The sequence below is a fragment of the Python bivittatus genome, unplaced genomic scaffold (genome assembly GCF_059951505.1).
Source record: "Python bivittatus isolate LINGU-HERP-01145 unplaced genomic scaffold, Pbiv_v1 ctg000570_np1212, whole genome shotgun sequence".
In the NCBI taxonomy this organism is placed as follows: domain Eukaryota; kingdom Metazoa; phylum Chordata; class Lepidosauria; order Squamata; family Pythonidae; genus Python; species Python bivittatus.
In genome coordinates, this window is record NW_028277097.1 from 24,999,077 (window position 1) to 25,020,756 (window position 21,680).

Below are 21,680 nucleotides of genomic sequence, written 5' to 3' on the forward strand. Positions count from 1 at the left end.
CCTTTGCCCAGCTGTGGCTGGTGTGCCAGTTGCAACTCTCCTCGGATCAGGGAGACCTTGAAACAGTAACCCATGCCGTCATCACCACACTTTTGGACTCCTGCAATACGGTCCAAAGGCAAAGCGCACGTTACTGTAGCCCAGTGGTATGGCGAAGCTCCAGTTAGCCTAGAATAGAGCCGTCACCGGGCTGAGGCTGGGAGGAGGTGCTTCTCCATCGTGTCCCCGTGTTGTGGACAGCCTTTCTCTGGAAGCCAAACCTGCTCCAGCAGGGTCAACCTTCCAGAAGCAAGAGGCCAGCGAGTAACGCACGGACGACCCCCGAACTAGGCTGTGCCTTTGGTGGAAGGTGGGTGGGCTCGGGACATCTCCTGCAGCGACAGCAGCTGCCACACTGGTGCCTGGCCTCCTCTTTTTGCCCCCAGGATGTGAACGATCGCTGGAGCCTGCAGTTCCCCCAGCTGTATGCGCCTGGCCAGCAGAATTTGTACTTCAACAAAAAGGAATTTGCCAAGTGCATCATGTACAGCATATACAGCTCTCTGGTGCTTTTCTTCATCCCATACGGAACCATTCTTGACTCTGTACGGAGTGATGGGAAGGACGCTGCTGATTACCAGTCCTTCGCCCTCATGGCGCAGACCTGTCTGCTCATCGTGGTGTCGGTCCAGGTACTGGCTCCTTGTCCTGTGGCCCCCAGGCCCTTTCCCCAGTTCCTGAAGTCCAGGTAAACTGATTCAGCACCAGCACCCCCTCGGTATGCCCACAGTCCGCTAAGCTGGGCAAAAGCAGGTGTAGAGTTAAGTTGGCAGGACCCAGCCGTGGTGGCCTGCATTGGTACCGAGGGTGTCCGCGCACGAAGGGTGGGAATTCAGGGCCAGGAAAGCAAAGCCCCGTCGCCCTGCTCCACCTGAGTGGTGAGTGCTGAGGGTCAGCTGGCTCTTGGTGTGCATGGCTTTGCTCTACCAGAGGAGAGGCAGCGCTTGGGTGGGGTGGGGGGTGAGGGCAGTTGGCCCAGTTCATGGAGAGGGTTGGGGTCCCACCCGGCAAGGGCATCAGCAAGCCTGTCTTTTGTAGATGGGCTTGGACACGGCCTACTGGACGGCTGTGAACCAGCTCTTCATCTGGGGCAGCCTGGCAGTCTACTTCGCCATCACCTTCACCTTGTACAGCGACGGCACGTACCTGACGTTCACGTCCTCCTTCCCCTTCGTCGGTACGTACGCGGGGCGTCTCCCGTTCTTGCAGAAGCTGCGGAGAATTCAAGGGGCTCCCGTTAATGCTGGAGGATGCTGGTCCCTGCAAGGCGCTTAGCCTCAGGGGCGGGGCAGCCCCAGGGGGGTTGCCAGCGGCTACGTTCCCGGGGTCAGCTGAATGAACCCGGTTGCCTGCAGTCGCCCTGAGCCACGAATCGAAGGGCATCTTCGCCTGGTGCTCTGCGTGACCCCAGCCGGGCGGCACTGCCAGGGAGGGGGATCCGCCCCGTGCCTTCCAGACAGGCATGGTGCAGGGCCTTCCATGTCCTCCATTCCCAGGCACGGCCCGGAACACCCTCAACCAGCCCAAGGTGTGGCTCTCCGTCTGCCTCTGCGTGAGCCTCTGCGTCCTGCCGATCGTCGGCTTCCGGTTCCTGAAGATGCAGCTCAAGCCAACCCTCAGTGACAAGGTACTCCTCATGGCCCCGGAATTTGGGCAGCTGTGGGCCTCCAGGAAGCCCGGGGCGGGGCCACCCCACCTGTCTTCCCCTTGGCCTGTGGCGGTATGCCACTGCCGCCTGCCCCATGCTGAGGCCGGTCAGAGGGCTGGCAGTCAGTCGGGAGCCACGCCTGGACGACCAGCGCAGATTATGCAGAAGGGGAGCAGGGGGAAAAAGGCCTCTTTAGAAGGGAGGGGGAGCGCCTCTTTCTGCCGACCTCTGTCCAGTGGCAAGAGGTCTGCCGGCAGATTCTAAGGGAATTTGTCTACTAAAGTCTTCTCCTGTCTTTTATTCGGGAGCTCATGGCAGCGTATGCAGCCCTCCCTCCTCCACTTTTCCCCACAACAACCCTTTGGGGTAGGCTGGGCTGAGCAAAAGGGCCTGGCCCAAAGGAAGGCTCCGTGGCTAGGGTGGACTGCAGCCTGGTCTCCCCACCCCCAGCCCTGCATGGCTCTGGCCTCTCTGGGGATGCGTTTGTGGCTCTAAAGCAGGGTTCCTCAACCTTGGCAACTTTAAGATGGGTGGACTTCAACTCCCAGAATTCCCCAGCCAGCAAGGGCTGGGATTTCTGCCCTGCCCCAAAAGCAGCTGCTGGCGCTTGGCCACCCATCCAGAGCACCGCTGTGATTCACCTGCACACTGGACAAGACACCTGCCAGGCAGCCGCCCTTTCCGCAGCTGGCATGGCTGTCGTGTGGTTCTGCTGCCCCCTAGTGATCCTTTGAGGGCAGAGCTGGTCCTGTGGGTGCCGCCCTCCTCTCTCCAGCATCGCTGAGTTCTTAGAAGCTGAGAAGAGGAGCCCGGCAAGGAGGAGGTCGGAGAAACACTGCTGGACCGGACGCCTCGGCCCTTAAGGCTGCCCCCTCTTGCTCCCAGGGCACAAAAGCTCTTTTCCAGGCAGAGGAACTACAGGTTAAAAAGTGCTCAGGTAGCCCCTGGGCCTCCACAAATGCCAGGCATCCCATCTGCGGGGTGGGGGGCGGGGGGGGGAGGGATAATAGGCGTTAGCTTCAAAGGTTTAGGAGGGGTCAGAAAGGAGCGTGGACAGAGCTCCCTTTTAGATCAGGAGCATTAAGAGTTGCTCTTGGGGACAAGGGAGGGGACAGAAAAGGAAGCAAGGGGTGAAACCAGAATGACTTCAGTAGGACAAAACAGGTAAATTAACTAGTTTAGAGGAAGTTAGATGGACTGCGCGAGGGAGGGAATGAAGAGCGTGGATCTGAAAATCAATGTATGGAAGACTAGGGTGGGTGTGTTTGACAGGGGAAGCCGAGTGAGCAATTGCGAGTTACGCACGAATGGTGAAAGCAAGTAAATGGATTCCTGTACGTTAACAGAATGTTTATTAAAGAAGGGAAATGGACGGAGAGATGTTGCAGTGTGCAAAAGCTGGTAGAGAGATAGAGTGTGGTCTGTGCAAGGAAGGAGTGTTGGTGGAAGGAGTGAAAATGGATGTGTGTGAGCGTGGGGGGGCAAAAGGGGGCAGAAGGCAGAGCTGGGTGTGTCTGTGGAATAGAGGAGGGGTGGGACACTTAAGGCCTGCTGGGTGAAACGAGGAGAGGGGGGACAGGGATGGGGGGCCGAAGAGAGAAGGCGAGTGAAATGACCCGGGGTGGCGTGATGCTCTAGAGAGGATGGAGGGCGCTCTTAAGGGGGAGGGGAGGGGAGGGGGAGGGAGGGGACAAGGGGGGCACCTAAGCGGGCAGAGGCGAGAGTGCAGCGGGGCGGAAGCAAGGAGGCCCTGCAAGGAGGGAAAGGGGTAGAGGGGTCGGCCAGAGGGAGACTTCATGCTCCTCTCCTCCCTTTCGTTGGTTTATGCCCGCTTGTTTTCCCATTTAAGTGTGGCTTATCCCCAAAGGGCCCAGTGTGATGGAAATGCACGTATCCACGCAGAATGAGAAACACCCCTCACTGTCCACGTCCAGCGTGGGTGGAGTGCCACGCGCTCTGCCCCCTCCCCTCCCCTCCCTTCCCTCCCATCAGCTGGACGCAGCTCAGCGCAGAAGCTTGGCGTTGTGAGAGAGACATCCTATGTTCAAATGACTCGGAGACTGAGATGGGGAGCGTAGTAGAGCGCACGTATTTTCCAGGGCCAGCCCCCGCTCAGCTTGGGCTCTTTGGTCTGTCCGCAGGTCTTGCGCAGGGTGAAGGAGCTCCGCAAAGCCCCCGCGCCCCCCACCCTGAAGAGGTATCTGCAGCGCAGCGCGTCCCGCCGCTCCGGCTATGCTTTCTCCCACCAGCAGGGCTTCGGGGCCCTCATCACTTCTGGGCGGAACATGCGCCCCAAATCCCCCTTCGGCGGCTCGGGGACTTTCTCGCCCTACACCGAGAAGTACCGGCTGAGGTTCGAAAGAAAAGAGCAAGGCGCTTCGTAACACTGCCAGCGTGCGGGTCTGACCACGGAGACCGGCTGGGGGGCTGGATGGGACCCTCGCTTTCGCTTGCAACCGGCTGCCTCCTGAGATGGGACCTTTGGGGTGTGGGGTGCTGCGGGCAGCGGGGCGGGTTCAGAGAGCCCCATGGTGAATCCCCCACCCGTTCACAGCCCCCTCCCCCCGAAGAGGATGCAGGAGGGAGTGGGGCGAGGCAGCCCCTCCTTCCACAAAGAGCAGGCCGCGGCCGAGAGTGGCCGGTCGGCCTCGGCGGGGGCTTCTAGCTGGCTCAGGGTGGCGGACCCCTTAGCGGCTCCCAGGATTCCAGGTCAGCCACAAACTCAGCCCCAGTGGATTCTCCTGCGGCAGAAGGCCGAGCACAGCTGCCCCCTTGAAGAATTTCCCCCCAGAGGAAGTGGACTGAGAAGGCCCCTGGCTGAGCAGAGAGCCTGAAAGGCCAGGGAGGGGCAGGCCGGCCTCCACCCCCTCCTGCCCCAGAGAGGAGGGAGGAGAGCACCCCACCAAACGCCTGAAGAGAGATGCTGCTGGAGTTGGTGCTTTTCAGAGCCTGAAGGGGCATGGCGGCTCCTGCCCAGCAAAGCCCCTGGGGGGGCAGGGCAGGGCTCAGGAAAGTGGGGAGCCCCAGAGCAGCAGGGCTCGCATGCAAGCTTGGTGGGAGGGCTGCAACACGGCTCTGGATGCGTCGCCTGCAGGTGAAGCCGGGGGGCCACCCTGAGTGCCCCTTTTCCCGGCTCTCCAGCCGGACTGCCGCTCCACCATTGCACTGTCCTGCTGAAGCACCTTCAGAGAGGGGAGGAGGGTGCACGAGCCTGGCAGCAGCCTGCGTAGCAGCAGTTCTCTGGCTCCTGAGCAACGGAAGAGGAGCAGCACCAGCCCTGTCCCAGCCGGTGGGCGGGAAGGCGGGGAGCGCGGGGCGGTTGCTGACCCCGAGCTGGCCTTCCTTTGTACCAACCTTTTTAATAAAACAGGAGCAAAATTCAGGGAAGTGCTCTAGGCGCGAGACCGAGTGAGAGGAGGAGAAAGGGGATCCGCTGGCCTCTGTTTGCTCTGTTTGATCGCGGTGATCTAGGGCCAACCTCCGTGCGCTTCTTCCACCCCACGGGAGCGTCTGCAGAAGTGCTGGCGCACAGTGTGGTCTGCTCCGCTGCTCCTGCACATCTGGGCTGCGGGGCCACATCGAGGCTGCTGTAACGCGGCATCGGCCCCCTGGTCGCTCGGGGCCGACACCTGCCCCCTCCTTTCTCAAACGGTCCCTGCCTTTTTCTTGTCCACCTGGAGCCTTGGCTGGAGAAGAGATGCATCGCCCCCCCCCCGCCAAGCCTGTTGCTTGACTGCCCCCCCATCTGCTCCCGGCCCAAGGTTGATGCCGTTTCAAACTGTGAGGCCAGAAACGCTGTGAGCAACCAGCCGCTCGCTCCCGCCGTGTTGCTGGCATCTGTAGGCCTGAGGAGGTACAGGGCCAGCACCGGCGGGCTGGTGAAGGAGCCCCGTCCAGGCCCCCTCGCGCAAGAAATTCGGTGTGGGGGGGATAGGAAAAAAGCAGCCCAAAGTCGACTCCCAAATCAGCAGGTGGGGGCTCGGGGGCCGGCCCTCGTCCTATAAGGGAGCAAGGGCGGACGGGCAGGGCGGCTGGCGGGGGGACGTGTTCATCTGGGCCAGAGATGCCATGCCTGCTCGGGAGGAACCCCTGCTGCCGCGGGCAGGGTCCCTGGCAGCTGCTCAGCTGGCCAAGCCCCCTTCGGCTCTCAGCAAAGCTCTCTGGCCTCCCTGCGCTTCTGATCAGCAGGGCCACAAAATCCTAGAGCGGCCATCCTGCCCAGGGCCCTTCTTTGGGGGGCCGTCCCTGGGGGGGCCTGCTGTAGGGTGGAAGCTTGCCAGAACGCTTGTCCCACAATCCTCCTCTGCTAAGGTACCTTTTTTCTGCAAGTATTTCTATTTAATTTTTAGAACGATATTGCTTCATCAAAAATTATTGCATAAGATGGTTATGGAAATTAATATCAGCCAGGATTAGGGAACCAAAGAGATATTATGCTAGTCAAATCTAAATCCAGTGTTGTAATTTTTTTAATGCCCATATATTTATGCACACAGCAATTCAGGCTTGCTGAGGCTAATGTATTTATAATGTTGAGCTTTTAAAAAATTAAATAATATAAGGGAAGTGTCTTATTTATTTGTCACATCTCCAAATAATTACAAACATTCTCACAAAAAGATCTTCTGACATGTTTGAAAATAAAATAAAATCCAAACCACCCCAAACACCCCTCTGCATGTTTCCACCCCAAAGTCAATCCAGGAGTCCCCGAGAGCAAAACGTGCTTCTAAGGAACTGTACAGGATGACCCTTTGAAGTGCCTTCAGGTTTTCCCCCCTAATTATTTTTATTCAGCTACTTTTAGTCATGGGGAAAAATTCAGCTTTTTGTGGAGCAGCGAAATTAACCCAGCATGCAGTTCAAAGCTTTGCTGGCTGAAGATACGAGAGCAAGCAGCTGCTGCTCTGTCTCCGGTGCTCCCAAAGCGCCAGTCTCCCGCCAGCCCTGGGAGCCAAGAGCGGCTCGGAGACGGGCCGCGTTCACACAACACCCTTAGCCTGGTGACTGAAATACCGTTTCCTGGCTCGTATAACTTTAGGAGCCGTAAAGCATCCGATCCAATCCACCAGGATATGACCAGAGTGAAAATCAGCCAGACTTCGCACGGTATCACGTGCAATGCGACCAGAACACATCCATGACATTATGACCTCTTGCCACATACTTCGACTGGCGCATGCCATTGGAATGCCCACCCGCTCCTTACTTTAACCGTCCTGAATCTGGTATCTGGGGAACATTAGAGGTCACTCCAGTGATGGGCGGAGATGCCTTCCGGCGGACCTCATCCCTCGCGCAGGGCACGAGGGTTCCTGGCAAGCCCTTCTGCCCAGCCTCTGCCAAGGTAACCCCTGGGGCACATCCTGCCTCTTTCCCTCCAGAGGTTGGGTCTTTGGTCAGCAGCTGAGGAAGAAGAAGAGCGGCCCTCTTTTTCTTTGTGGGCAGGGCCAGCCCTGGAGAGGAGGGTCGGAAGGTGGAGGGAGAGTTTGTACCTCACGCTGTAGCACGCCTGCTGACTTTGGGTCCAGCACAATGTGCGAGCCAATCCAAAATGGGGAGGCAGTGAGAAGAGGATATGGGCTTTGGCCTCCAAGGGAATCCCTGCCTAAAATTGGGGATCCATAGAATCACAGGATTAGAAAGGACATTGGAGACCACCCCCCCGCCCATTTCTCACCATTGGACATTTTGATGGATAGGGCCCAATGTTCAAGTCTAGCAAGGTCTTCTTGAATCTTGAGCCTGTCTTCTAGACTATTAGTAATTCCCCCCAAATCTGTGTCATCTGCAAATTTTATGAGCATCTCTTCTATTCCCTCATCTAAATCATTTATGAAGATGTTGTGTTAGCTCCCTTGGCAGCTGCAGCTCCCTGCCGGCTCACGCTTAATCTGTGGCCTAGCAGGACACCCAGATACTTCTCACGAGGACCGCTGCTGAGCCAAGTACCACCCATCTTGTAACTGTGAGCCTGGTTTTTCCTATCTAAGTGCAGAATCCTACATTTCTCACCATCGAATTGCACCTTGTTGGATAGGGCCCATTATTTATGTCTGTCAAGATCCTTCTGACCCTTGACCTTCTGAGGTGTCAGCACCCACACACATACCTATGCGTCATCTGCCAATTTGCCAAGCACCCCTTCCGTCCCCTCATCTGAGTCGTTTATGAAGGTGTTGAGGAGCCCCGGAGCCAGAGCAGAGTCCTGGGGTTCCCCACTGGGCATCTCCCTCCACGTTGATAGAGCTTCGTGCTGGACCACGCGTTGGGTGTGGTAGTGCGCCTGGCTGCAGGACCTCTGAGTGGTGGGACCATCCGTCCCATACTGATGATCTTTTCTAGGATTTTCCCAGGTATGGATATCAAGCAATTCGCCTTTGTTCTTCCTCTTCCTTGACTCTAAACTGAACTCCGAGAAATAGGAAATGCCTCCTTGCAGCACCTCTTCCAAGAGGCTGGCTGATTTGTCGGCTTGTCCCTGCCAAGGCAATGGAGCGATTGGCAGGACTTAAGAATAACACCACTATAATGGTGGGGACTGCTATCCCCAGAAGATTATGCCATAATAAACGAGTTAGACTTGAGGGTGCCACCTAGCTCTGGCATTTTTGTTAGGCAAGATGGTCTTCCCTGGATTTGCCAACTGTCTCTGGCTCCTCCAAATATTGATCCAGAGCTCGGCTCAGCTTCTCTCTCCAAGGGAACAAAAGTGAAGCTGTGATTTGGTTCAGACCCCATACTTTACCCTAGTCACATAACCACGGCTTGCTATAGAAGCCACAGTTGGCTAGGATTCTACTAAGACCAGCCAGGAATTAGAGCTGAGCGCTCTGTGCCAACCCAGCCTCCATGTGTATTTGGAAGCACAAGGGTATTTGCACACCCCTGTCCCACCTGCCACTCATCCTGGGAGAGCTACTAAGGATGCAGAGTGGAGGGTTTGGCCCTTTGCCTGAAGGAGGCATTTCTCCCACCCTAATTCTGCAGAGCCCACCGCCCTAGAAAACCCTGGCTGGAGTGTGAGGAGGGTCTGGCTGTTCTGCCCTTTCTGTGTTTTAAAAGCCCAGACGCCCCAGGCCCCTCTAACTGCCCTCCTGGGACTTGCTTGGTGCTCCCTTAAGAAATCAGCTGACAAAGTTTATGGCTGCTTGCTCTGGGGGCCCAAATGCCTTAAAATAGTGTGTGTGTTCCCTCTGGTTGGAAGCTAGGTACTATTATTAGATTTGGAGAGTAAATCTTTTGGCAGTCTGACTGCTGGGCAAGGGACATGCCAAGCATGCTGCTGTGGGTTTTTTAAGGCTTAAAATATCATCTGATGCTGTTGGCCTAGTTACAGAGCTGTGAGCTGCTTTGAGTCACAAGCCAAGATCCTAAGAATGTTCCTGGAGGTCCCTCACCCTGATCCCCGGGGGGTGAACAGTCAGTCTGTCCAAAGCCGAGGCCCCTCATTGATCTGTGCTGCTGCCTCCCAGGAAGAGCGGGGTGGGGGGTATGGCTGGAACAGGCCTTCTCGTCTTGCTTGGGGTGGGGGCAGCAGATGAGACGGGGGTCTCCCACCCGGCCATGGAGAGGCCTTAACACTCCGCCACGTTCCCACCTGTCGGAGGAAGAGGTTCTGCTGCCTCCTGCGGTCTGGGAGCTCGCGCTCAGGATCCCCAACGAGGACCAGGGCACCGGGGGACCCGGAGGGGACCTCCTGGTACTCAGCAGGTTGTGGGATGCCGAAGAGCCAGGGCCGCCGGAGTCGCCCTTGCCACGCTGCCCAGGAGCAGCAGGCCCAAAAGAGCGCTCTGAGGAATGAGAAGCACATAAAAGTGGGAAGGGCCACGTGACAAAAGCAGACGACCGGGAAGGGCTGTAGCCTGTGTGCAAGGATGGAAGGGGTCGGGAAGGCGAAGGCTCAGCCTGAGCTGAGGCCGCAAGGGAGGCCGACAACGGCCGCACAGGGCACATGCTGAACAAGAGTCAAGGAAGTGGCCGGTCTGCCGGTTGGAGAAGATGGCAGGCAAGCGGGCGACGGACAGCAGGGAGAAGGCTGACCTGACCCACCGGGTGGGTTCACGATTGGCCCAACCACCATTCCCAACGCGCGGTCCCCAGTGGGCCTGGAGAGAAATACGGAGTAGGGCGCTCTGGGGTTCTCTTGTCAGGCTCTGCCCAAGAAACGCCTCGAGGCCTTCCGGTGCAGTGCGGTCCCTTTACTGACTATTACCTATTAGACAGAACCTCGCCAGACTAAACTTATCTACAGCTACTAGAGGAAATACTCCATGAGGCTCCAGGGAGGGGCTGGCCTCATCCCCCTCTTTGGCTTCCCACCGCCCGCCTTGCTGCGGCTGAGGCGGCGCTTGCCCTGGAATGCCTCTGCCCCCCCCCCCCCCGACGGCCCTGAAGCTCCACCCCAGAATCTTCCCCGCTCGTGCCATCCTCACGCTCTCCTGGGCCCAGCGCCCCAACACTTTCGTAAATGGCTTAGAGGAGGTGATAGAAGAGATGCTCGGCAAATGTGCAATAACACAAAGAGGATGGGAAATTCAGGACACCTTCACTTTCTTCCATTCTGGGAAAACAGAAAGTGAGGCCCCTGCCCTTTAAAGGCTGGTTAATGGGAAAATGAAGAAATACTGAACTTAAGGGCCCAGTAATGCAACTGTTAGCTGGATTTGTAATTGGCTGAATTTCTACACCTAGCAACTAGTCATAAACAGCTTCACCGCAGCTGGGGGGAAATATCAAGGGGAGGCCCTGGGCTGCATCGGTGAGTTAAGGGGACCCTGAAACCTTTGCAGGTGAGAGAAAGCTGGGAGGGGCGGCTGATACTTCAGGGGAAAGAGATGAGGGGGGCCTGAGCGGTGGGCCCAGATGAAGAGGAGGGAAGCGAGCAGGGAGGAAGGTCACTTTCTGGATATTTGTCTGGAGGAAGAACGTAAGCCCAAGTCTCGGATGGGCGAGACCAGGGCTGGCACCAGGGCACCGGAAAGGATCTGGGTGTCCCATGTTAAACACGAGCCAGCGGTGTGATGCCGCTGCTAAGGCGGAAAATGCTGTCTCGGGGTGCGTTAACCTAGATTCCAGCTCAAGGGAGGTGACTGCTCCCCTCTACAGTGCGATCCGTGAGCAGTGGTTCGCTGTCGTGGAAAGCCAGCTTTTTCTGCTCCTGCTGCATCTAAAAGAGGGGTTAAAGATACGATGTCCTACAGGACATTGCTGTATTCAGAAGTCTTCCTTCTATCTACTGGTACCTGGGCTGAGCAAGGGCCACGTCTGCTCAGATTCCGGCTCAAGGGAGGGGGCTGCTCCCTGCTCCTCTTCCCGGGTCAGACCCACTTGGTGTTCCGGGCACCAGAGCGCAAGAGGCAATGGCAACTGGAGGAGCTTGGAGAACGTCTCCGAAGGAGGCAGAGAATCTCACCAAGCACCGTGGGGACCTGGGCGCGCCGCCGGCAGAAGGCCGAGCAAGACGTCCAAAGGCCATCCAACACGAGAGCAGGTTCATTCCCGGCTGCCCTGGACGGCAGGGGCAGAACCGGACGTTAATCCAGGAGGCGCCTCCGGGTATCAGGGGCTGACAGCCGCGCAGCGACGCGCCTCACGAAGCGGTACCTTCCCTGGCACCGGGCGGCGGCGGCGGCCCAAGCGGGCAGCCGCGGAGCAAGGCGCCAGCCGGGTCGGCCCTCTCCGGCCCAGCCCGGCCGCCCCGCGCCAGCCGAGCCCAGAGCGGCCGGCGGCGGCCACAGGCCCCTTTGCGGCCGGGGATGCGTTGCCCGCGTGCCAGGGCGGGGCAGGCGGAGCCCGGCCCTACCTGGCGCGGTGCAGCGCGGCGCAGCGGCTGCCTCCGCCGGGCGGGTGGCTGAGCGGGCGATCCCGCGGGAGCCAGCCGGGGCCGCCGGCAGAGGATGCCCGCGCGGTGAGTGACGGGGCGCCTCGCCGCCTCCCCGGAGCCCGCCGCCTCGGGCTCGGGCTCGGGCTCGGGCGGGCCGGGGCCGGGGCCGGGGCCGGGGCCGGGGCCGGGCGGCAGCTGCGTCTCGCCCGGCGGCGAGCTGGGCTGGGGCGGGCTGGGGCGGGCCGGGCCGACGGCGCGATAGGGGCTGGGCGGGGGGCGGGTCCGCAGGAGTAGCGCCTGCGCGAGGAGCCGCCGAGTGGCCCCAGAGCCGCTTCCCTGGGCGAGGGCGCCGAGACGGGATGCCCACAGCGCCTCCCCGCTCGGGCGCAGTCTATCTGATGGGTCGGGGGCGCAGCCGTCGGCGAGGCCGCTGCAGGGCACGTGACCCGTCGAGCCGGTTCCTGCCTCGCCGCGCCTGGCCAGAGGAGGTGACTCAGGCCAGCGTCCTGGCGTGGCCCGCTCGGGCGGCCTCTGCCCTGCGGAGCGAAGCGGAGCGGCGCGCCTGCCGCGGGCTGACAGGCGCCTTCCTCCGCGACGCCGCGTAGCCTTTTCAGGCCGGCTGGAAGTAGGGCGAGACTGTCCCAGAGTCGCCCGTGGACCTCCCCCCCCCCGGGAATCTGGGCCTCCCCAGTCTCAGGACGACCCTGCAGCCTGCGGGCTGCTTGGCGGATGGAACATCCAGCCTACGAGGGCTGTCCCCGCTTTGCGAACGCAGCCTCTGATTCTGAAGCGTGTGGCCCATCCTCAGCCAGCCAGGCGGGCGCGGGGTCCTCCCCCTCTGGCAGCCACAGGGTGTCTGTGGCACCCCCGAGGGGCGTGCACGCGATGCGGGTGGGAGGGCTGGCCAGGCCTCTTTGCGACGGAACGAGCTTGGGGGGCCGTCTGCCGAGGCAGGTGTCGGTGAGAAAGAGTGTGCCATCTCTTCTTTGATTTGATGCTGGTGCCTCCCCCCCACCCCAGTGCCTCTTGCTAGTGCTGGTGGGTGCCCAGGAAAGATGCTGCTGGGGATGGCAGATCGCACACTGCCCCCCCCCCCGCCAAGGCTCCTCTTTTCAGGGGCTGGAGAATTCGGGTCAGAGCCGGAGGCCGCGTCTAAAGCGGTGCTCAGCCTCTCGAAACCTACATTGTCCAGGGCGCGGTAGCCATCGTGGCTAGGAGCCTGGTTTCTCCAGTGGGTCGAACACCAGGCACCCAGTGGGGTTGGGGCTTGCCCTGGGTCTCCACAGCCTGCCTCTTCCCCTCCCGCTCGGCCAGGCAAGGGCTCCGGGGTCAGCTGTGGCTGGGAAGGGCAACCAAGCAAAAGGAATCAGCCCGCTGGAATGCGAGCAGACCGGCTGGTGGCCATCTTGGTTCCACGGAGCCACGCATGAGCCAGGAGGCTGCCCTGCCCTTCCCTTCTCTCCTGCCCAGCCAGAGGTTCTGGGTGAGGCGTGGAGGTCCACGTTGAAATCGGTGGCTCGGAGGCCCAACTGCCCTTCTAGGACCCAGCAGGGAAGGGGGCACGTCACAGCTGCGGCAACCCGCCTGCCTGCCTCTGGATCAGGGCCTGTGCTTCCCAATTCCTGTGAAGCAATGCGTGCATCCCCCCCGCCCTGCGGACGCAAGAGTCAGGAAATGTCAGCAGGGAACCATCAGTGGCGAGACCTTGAGCCCCGTCCCCCGCCCCGCTCTTTACTCCTCCATAGAGCTGAGCAGGCCAAGCCGGGAGGGTGTTGGTGCCAGGAAGTCAGCGCACGCAGGGCACCGGGCGGGACCGCCATTCCTTCCTCCAGCAGAGGCACACGATGTGTGGCCCCCGCCCCCCCCGGACAGCCTGCATCCCTTGGCTGCCTGAAACGGGCGGGCCAGAAATCTCAGCTGCTACCTTTGCACGGGGGGATTGCATTTATTATGTAGGCAATTTGTATGGCGCTCAGTTCCTAAAAAGTCTCTGAAATGTGCAAAAGTAAACAATGAAGAATTAAGAAAAAATAACCAACCCTCCCCCAACCCCCCAAGGACAGTCAACTTCCTCGCCACTGTCGAATGAGGAAAAGGCCCCAAGGAGGGGCCTGCCACCCCAACGCTCCCCCAGGGGTTGCCAGAGTAGCCCATCTTGGCAGCTTTCCTGGCTGCCAGCAGCGTTGGCGTGGCAGGGCCTGCGCTCTCCCTCGAGCGACTGGCGCAGCCTCAGTGCCACCCCCTGGCCTAAATCCCAACCGAAACCGGGCCGGTATTGCGGATCCACCAGCTGCTCACCCAAGTCCTGTCCTGTCAGGGCCGAATTGGCCTGCTCCTGAGAAAGAGCCCCCTCCTTGCGAGGGTCGTGGGGTGCTGAGCAGGCCACTGGCCTTCTCGGGGGTGGCTCGTTCTCTGGCTGCATGGGTGGCCCCAGCTCCCCTGGTCAAAAGTGCTGCCGGCCTGTTGCGTGGAGGAGCCTTGTTTGGGTTCCTGTTTTATTCAGCTGGGCTTCCTGTGGTAGGTTTTATTCTGTTCTCACCTGGTCAGGGTCCGTCGGGTATAACAGAAGGTGGATATAAATACTGGAAGGTAAATAAGCAAGGAAAGAGTTGTCAGTCAGTCGGGTGCCCTCTTTCCACCGCGTCCAGCTTCTTGGATCAAAGCTCTGGTTTGGGTCCTCGACCTGGTTGCGGCCGGGAGTGTGATGTGGCTGAGAGAGAAACCCCAAGTGCTGCTCTCTGTTCCTGGGGTGGGCGAGATGACCTTGAGGATTGGCGGGATGGCGCGTGCTGCAAAGCTTGCTCATCTGGGATCCTCAAGTGTTCCTTTACTGATGTCCTTTTCATCTTGCGAGTCGCCTCCTGTCCCTTGCTCACATGCCTTTAATTCTACATCTCTTCTCTGGGAGCCCGATATGCTTTTGCATGGCCATGCTCCGTGGTTCTTGGTGGTGCTCGAGGTGAGCTCTGCCTTTAACCGCTGTTCTGCTTTAGTGGCATTCTCAACGTCTCCTAAATCTTTGGCCACCTTTCCTCTCACAGCTCTCTCACAGAAGACGCTCGAGCATTTGGCCTTATCACAGAATCACAGAATGATGGACAGAGTGGATCATGATAATCAACCAGCGCAATTCTCTGTGGTGTGCAGCAAACCAGTTAAACCATTCCTTGAGAGGTGAAGAATCCACAGCCTCATAGACTGACTGTTCCAGGGTTATATAGATTTTACTGTTGTCATGTTTTTCCTTTCTATCTACATGAAATGTAGGTAGCTGCAATGCCTGTTCTCTCTGGTCCTTGTTTCTATCGCAGAGGAAAGTAGTGCCCGACCACCTTCCCTGTGGCACCATTTTAGGTACCCTAACGCTGGTGTCGTGTCTCCTCGTGGACTTCTTTTCTCCAGCTGAATTTCCTTCAGCTTATAGGGCACATCCTCCCATCTCTGCATCATCTGCCATCCTCCTCTGAACCTTTCTCTGGCCTGTCAACATCCTTCTAGGAATGTGGAGCCCAGGATAATGCAGACAGAGAGAAATAATGACTGAAAATCTTTTAGCCCGCCTAGCCTCTGTCTCACACTGCTGACTCACGTTCAGCTTAGGGCTGATGACCACATCCGAGACCTTTTCCAATATAGTGCTTCCAAGCCATGAAACCCCACCTTGTATTTATGCCCTAGTGGTCAGTGTGTTGTGCTGGGAGAGCTAGATTCATGTTGTCACATGTTCAGCTTGTTGTCGGTACCACACCCAAGTCCTTCTCTGACGTAATTCTTCCATCCCATGAAACTCCCTCTGGGTATGTGCGCCCTGTTTTCTCCTCCCTAAATGAATGCCTTACATTCCTCCCTGTTAAAGGACATCTTGTTCCTCTCAATCCATTTAAATTGCAATCGTTCTGTCATCCTGGGTGTTGGGCAGACCTTCCACTTTTGTGTCATCCACAAATTTGATAAGCTGCCCATCAACTCTGTTATCCAAGTTAAGTACTAGAAGTGTTGAATAATATGGACTCCAAGATCTATCCCTGCAGGACTCTGCTGGCTACTGCCTTCCAATTTGAGGTAGAGCAATTAATGCCAGCTCTCTGAGTGTGGTTACCTAGCCAGCTGTGGACCCACCTGACTGTAGTGCCATCCAAACCACCCTTCAACGGCTGGTCAGTGAGAATGTCCGGTGGAACCGTGTCAAAAGCTTGCTGATTGAGCAGATCTATCTACAGCATTGCTCTTGCCCACTAAGGTAGTTTCCTTGTCAAAGAAAGAGATGAGATTTGTCTCACAGGACCTATATTTGACAAGGCCACGTGGGCTCTTTGGAATCACGGCATTGCTTCAAAATCCTTACAAACGGCCCGCTTTATTACCTGACCTAATATCTTTCCAGAGTTTAATGTTAGGCTCACAGGGGTCCTCCTTTTCTCCTTTCCTGAAGTGGGGGACCACATCTGCTCTTCTCCACTCTTCTGGCACCTCCCCAGTTCTCGAGGACTTTTCAAAGATATTGACAGAGGTCCTGCCAGCTCTTCAGCCAGCTCTTCCAGTTCTCTAGGGTGGATTTCGTCTGGGCCTGGGGACCTGAAGGCCTTCCACTTGGCCAGAAGATCCTTTACCACATCCTCACTGACCCCCAGGCTCCTCTGCTGTGGTCGTTCCCAGTCAGTGCTATTCTGATCAGTTGTTTTGGCTGCAAAGACAGAGGCAAATAGGAGTTGGCTTTCTCTTGGTCATCTGGAAATTTCTCCATTCAGGATAAGCAGGGAGTCCATCCACTCCTGTCTCTTCCTCTTGCTGCTGACTAAGTTGAAGGACTTTGAAGGACCCTAAGTTGAAGGACCCCAACTGAAGCTTTGTGGGCTTCCCTGGTCATCAGCCTTCCTTCCATTTCCAATAAGCAACTTCTTTAGCCTCAGCTCCTTCACGAGCTGCCTACTGATTTCTTTAAATACCTCCCGGTTTCCTTCCACGCAGGTATTATTGAGGCTGAGCTATCCTTAACCTCTTTTCCAGAAGACCCAGATGGTTGCAACAGCCTTGTCCTTAAGGCTCTCTTCCCACGGCAGAGTCTCTCTTGCATCTCCAGCTTTGGTGCCACGGGACACCCAGCTCATCTTGCTTGTTCCCAAACTCTGTGCATTGGTCGAGATGCATGTTAAGATCGTCTAGTTGGACTCGCTCTATTCAGACCCGAGATTCCCGCATTTCCTTTGTGCTGCTGTATCCAGCCCCTTACTTGCCAGTTTGTTGCTCACCACTGGCCTTGCCACTCCTGCTTACCTGACCAGGCTAGCAAGCCGTCATCCAGAGACATACGTATTAATTCCATCTCCGTAAAGCAGCATCTCCTCCCCAAAGCTTGTGGCCAAACCTTTGTGGCTTCCATCAATATTGCAACCTTTTCAAGTTTGTTTCAAAAATGTTTGCAAAGAATCAAGAGTCGGGAGACAGGAAATATCTGAATGAATGGGAGCTTTGCCTCTCAAGAGTCGGCGCCTACTGTCACCGCTTTCCTTCCTTCTCGGCGACTGGGGGATGGATCATTTCCCTGTGGCTCGGGTGGCGGTGGGGTGGGGTGGGGAGGGGAATGTCTCTTCCAGGTCGCTCGTGATGGTGAAAGCTTCCTTGGAGGCCAGAGGTTGGATTGGTTGCTGGGCCTGGAAGAACAGCCTGCTTTGTGTTTCTGACGGGGATGTGCTGCCGGCTGCCTTTGTCAGTTCCTTTGCTGAAGTTGAAAGCTTCCAATGACTCTCCTGGGTGTGGACAATAATGGCAGTCACTACTCTTCAAGAGTTCTTGATGGCAGATGAGGGGCAGACATGATTTTCTGCCCTCCAGTTCACCAGCCTTTGCTCTCTGAACGTCCACAAGTGACCGGGTGCACAGAGGAAGCCTTAGTCTTCTGGGAGAGAGGTAGAGATGGCGCCCTGTTGCTGGGGGCTGCCAGAACCCCACCTCTGGCCGTGGCGTCACCTCTGTGCGCTGGAGAAAGTGGGGGGAAAGTAGACTTGCTGGGCGGAGAGCGTGCAGGCCGGTGGGTGCAGCTGGGCGGGCGAAGATGGCGTGACTCCTCTGCTGCCCAGGGTGACTTCCGTTCTCCTCCAAGAGCGTGTGAGGAATACGCAGAAGATCCTTCATGTGTGTGTTCTGGTTCTGGCCCCTTGGTGGCCTTATCTGTTTTATTTATTTAGGAAGCAAACTTACCCAGCTGCCCATCTGTCAGAAGGAACCCTGACCTTGGCAGTCAATATCTGCTTTGGGCAGAAGGCAAACGTCGCATCGTGGTGTGCCGCAGGGGCATACTGACAAAATCACAATGTGATGGAAATGGGTGGGGCTTGCCAGCGGCGTTTGTCCCTCTGACGCCCCCCCCCCGGCCCCACGGGTGCAGCCGCTTGGCTCCCTCGGTACTTTGCGGGGACTGGGTACCACCATCTTCTGCTTCTGAGCAAAGGCGTGGCTCCAGGTGGTCAGGCCCTGCCATTGTTCAGCCTGGCCACTGGGGTCCAGGGTTGCAGGGCAGATGGTGGCTCCTTTCACGATGGGCATACCTCGGTGGTCATGCCATGAGCTTTGGAAAGCCCGCCCACGGTGTGATGGTGACTTGGAGGGAACGTCCCCTTCGATTCCTGCCCAGAGGCCCAGTCCTTGCTGTTTCCTCCGGTTCTGCTGCTTGGTTATGGGGGCCCCGGGAGGGGTCCCAGGAAGCCTAAGAGGCTGAGTGGGTAGGCCAGTGGATTCAGTGCAGGCCTGCCGGGACGTCCCCAATGTTTCCTGGGGGGCGCTCTGTGCCTTCGCTCGCGCCCCCCAAAGCATTTTCCTCCTGCCGAGGACTTACTCTGCGGGGGGGGGGGGCTGGGGAGGAGAGAGGAGGGTGGCAGACTGAGGAGGCCCCTCCCTTCCCCTCCGCACAGGGGCTGATGGTTTCTGGGGGGGCGTTGCCAGACCCCTCTGCCAGAGAAGGGCTCCTGCGGCCCTTCGAGGGGCCCCCACAAACAAGGAGGTGCAGATTCCCGGAGAGGGACAATGGACTGGGCGCAGCCTTGGCACTGCGATGGGGGGAGGCTGGCTGGGGCCGCTGCCCTCCATGGCCTTTACAGCCTCCCCATTCCTGCTCGGCTAGTCTTTGGGGCGAAAACATTCTTTTCATTTTCGTTCCATCTGGTGTCACTTCTGCCACTTGAGCAGTAAGCTGAGCCAGAAGGGATCTCTTTAGGAAAAGGGTGTGCTCCCCCTGGCCTTTCCCTGCTGCCAGCGTCGCCAGACGCCCCTAGGTTTTGCGCCCTTAAAAGTAGCCCAACCCGCAACCACCAAAAATTTCCCACAACCGATCTCCAAAACTAGCCCAATTGGGCGGGAAACCTCCCCGCTGGTAACGCTGCTCCCTGCGGCCCTTGGGCATCCAGCCGAGATGCCCGGGCTGTGTGGGCCGTCGGGAGAAGGGGTCGGATGCGGGGGTGCGGAGAGGGCCGGCCTGTTTGTTTTAAGGCTCCTGCTCACCAGGAACTGCCAGCCAATCTGTGCCTGCCTTGGTGGCCAATGGCCGGGCAAAGAGCCGGGTCAGCCAATCAGTGCCTGTTGCCAGGCGGGAAGTGAGGCCCTGCCCACCCTTGAGGGATGCCTTCCTGCTCTTCCCAGCGATGGAGGAATGGCAGCGTTCCTTGCTTGCCCGCGTTTCTGGCAGCAAACGCCCAGCGAAGCCATCCTGCCCCGGGCTCCTCTGTGCCAGCTCAGGAGACGGGGGGAGGCCCGGGACCCTCCCCAGAAGAGTACAGACTGCTCCCTCGAGCGCAGGGCGGGAATTCTGTGCCATTTGGGAAGCAGTGTGTGTCCCTGGCCTTGGAAGAGCCCCTCCCCTCCCGCTGGCATGCCACCAGAGGAAAGTCAAGCGGCTCCCGCCCCTGGCGACCCTTGGACTGGGGCCTCTTGCCCAGGTGCCCCTGCTCCAGTGAAGCAGAAAGGGACGCCCTGAAGTCTGACCCTTTTGTTCTGGCAGTCAGTTGCGGTCCACCTGCTTGTGGACTAGTCCTGTTGCACAGATGTTGTGGCTGGGGGGGCGTGGATGGTGGCAGGGGAAGCCCCTGCAGTTGATTGAGTACAGACAAAGCAGCGACCGGCGCAACGCAGACAATCTTGCATGGAACATGAGTGGCCTGATAAACAACCTGGGCCTTTGTTTAATTTGGCATCTTACCTCGTAAAGAATTGAATTTATCTGCTTTGCAAGGAAGTTGGGCCTTTGTAGTTCCCTTTCTTACGGATGGCTAATTTGAGGGCAGCAAGAAATTGTCCTGCAGAATGAAATATCCCCCCTCTAGTTTTTGGATGCAGCCGCTTACGATGACTGATTTCGGTCCATTTTTTCTTTCGCACAGACACTGGCCGGTTTGCCAACGATCACCTGGAGCAGGGTGTTGCTGAACGATCGTTGGCCGATAGGAGAGTTACAGAGTCATTCAACAGGGTTGGCAGGCCGGGTTGATCCTGGACTGGCTTCGTGTCTTAGGACAGCGACTGGTTTCCTTCTATTCTTCCGCAATGGTGTCCTCATTTTCAGTCCTAAAATGAGAGCTGCTGAGAGTTGTCTTTGTTACCGAGGTTGACTGACTGGTCAATTCATTAAATATGGGAGCAGAATCAGTGCCTGGATTTGCACGCACTGCCTCTCTCTCCGAAGTGTCATCTGTTGCTGTCGTGGCTCACGGGGTGTGCAGATCAGCTCCAACTGCTGTTTGAGTCGTTGTCTCAATTCAGGTCATCGATCTGATCTGATTCAACTATTTAACTGATTGGGAAAATCAAATGAGTTTGATGCTTCGCTTTAGAAACATCTCTCTGGATCAGTTTGATTTCCCAGGCTAATTCATCAAAAACGCCGAAACTGATTTGGAGGAATCCAGTTTAGTGACTGTTTGGCATTTTGATTCAGAACCTTGATTCAGTTTGCTCCAAACTGAGGCTTTGCACAGCCCTGCCTGAGTCACTGTTTTGGGATGGAGGGCTTTGTGCAGGCAGCTTCGAAGGCCTGCGGAAAGAAGATTGTTGGTCACGTGAGTGCCGTTAGCCGGGAACTGTGGGTGCCACCCCATACAGGGCCGTTGAAGGCCTTCTGGGTTTTTGTATCTGCTTTCTCTTGCTGGCCACCAATTAATGAATCAGTAGCGTTTCTTTATCACTCAAACAGCATAGGTGGCTCCGGGCAGCTTAAATGTAGGCGCTGTCCGGTGTGTCCGAGGACTCCGCTGAGCTCCTCCTCCCATCCGCCCACCCCCTCCACCGACCCCTCCCCCGCGGGCTTGCCAAGCAGAGTCCTGTTCTCAGACCATCTTCGCTTGCAGCCCAAGGGATGCCCGCCCAACCTCTGTGTGTTTCTGCTTGCAGCTCATCGCCGCGAGGGAGCAGTCGGGCTTAATTTCACCTCCCGAAGGCTCTTCTCAAGGCCCCCCTTTCACGACCAGACATTACGACTGGAAGAACCTTGGCCTCGGGCAGCCGGACCGACCTTTGTTGTCCTCCGTGGCCTGGTCTGAGCTAACCTTGCTCCCCAGGATGACTCCCTCGCTCTTTCCTTCTTCAGCCCACAGTCTTGGAATCGCAGGCTTGGATTCTAGGCCAGCCCCCAAATCTTCATCTGTTCTGGAGCGAGGAGGGCAGGAAAGGATCTGCCTCCTTCCCTTCTTTGCCATCAGCTGTCAGTTCACTCACTAACCGCAACCTGGATGTTTTGCACCCCGGTTGACTTTTACAGCGAGATCGTTTCCGTGCCTCGTATTGTTCGATAGTCCAAGGACCACGTAATGCCAGGTGCCACCTTTTCCATGCCCGCCGTCTCACTCCTCGCCCAGTCCAGCCAAGTCGGACGGGAGGACCTTGCCTGCCTGCCTCCCTCCCCCCCCAGGTGCGAAGAAGCCCCTTCCAAACGCCGGCCGCCGCTTCCCCCGCAGAGCGAGGCGGGACTCCCCCTCGGTGCTCACCTGCTCTCTGCGCCTCGATCTCCGCCCCCCGTGCGAAAGAGGGGCGGGCCGTGTCCCCGCCCGGGGGCAGCCCTCCTGGGCCAGGGGCCCCGCGGGGGGCGCCCGTGGGCGGCAGGGCTCGCGGACGCTTTAGCGAGCTCGGGGGCAGCCTCGCCCGCCCGCCCGCCGGCCGGCCGACCGACGCCCTTCCCGGCCAGGC

General features: G+C 58.1%; 1 protein-coding gene and 1 long non-coding RNA gene across 6 annotated transcripts in view; one reads left to right on the forward strand and one right to left on the reverse strand.

The window, feature by feature from the left end:
• Window positions 1–4,203, forward strand: part of LOC103058101 (phospholipid-transporting ATPase ID-like) — a 50,541-nt gene extending 46,338 nt beyond the window's left edge. For all 5 annotated transcript variants that reach the window (XM_088152688.1, XM_088152690.1, XM_088152689.1 and 2 more), the window contains 4 exons: window positions 426–671; window positions 1,078–1,216; window positions 1,536–1,666; window positions 3,829–4,203. In XM_088152688.1, coding sequence (XP_088008814.1) covers window positions 426–671; window positions 1,078–1,216; window positions 1,536–1,666; window positions 3,829–4,071 — 759 coding nt within the window. In that variant the 3' untranslated portion in view covers window positions 4,072–4,203. The remainder of the gene's footprint in view (window positions 1–425; window positions 672–1,077; window positions 1,217–1,535; window positions 1,667–3,828) is intronic.
• Window positions 4,204–19,656: 15,453 nt separating this feature from the next.
• On the reverse strand, window positions 19,657–21,622 carry LOC148214345 (uncharacterized). The gene is made up of 2 exons (XR_015798243.1): window positions 21,482–21,622; window positions 19,657–20,532 (listed from the first exon to the last, which is right to left on the reverse strand). It is a non-coding gene; the product is annotated as an uncharacterized LOC148214345 (long non-coding RNA).
• Between the last annotated feature and the right edge of the window lie 58 nt (window positions 21,623–21,680).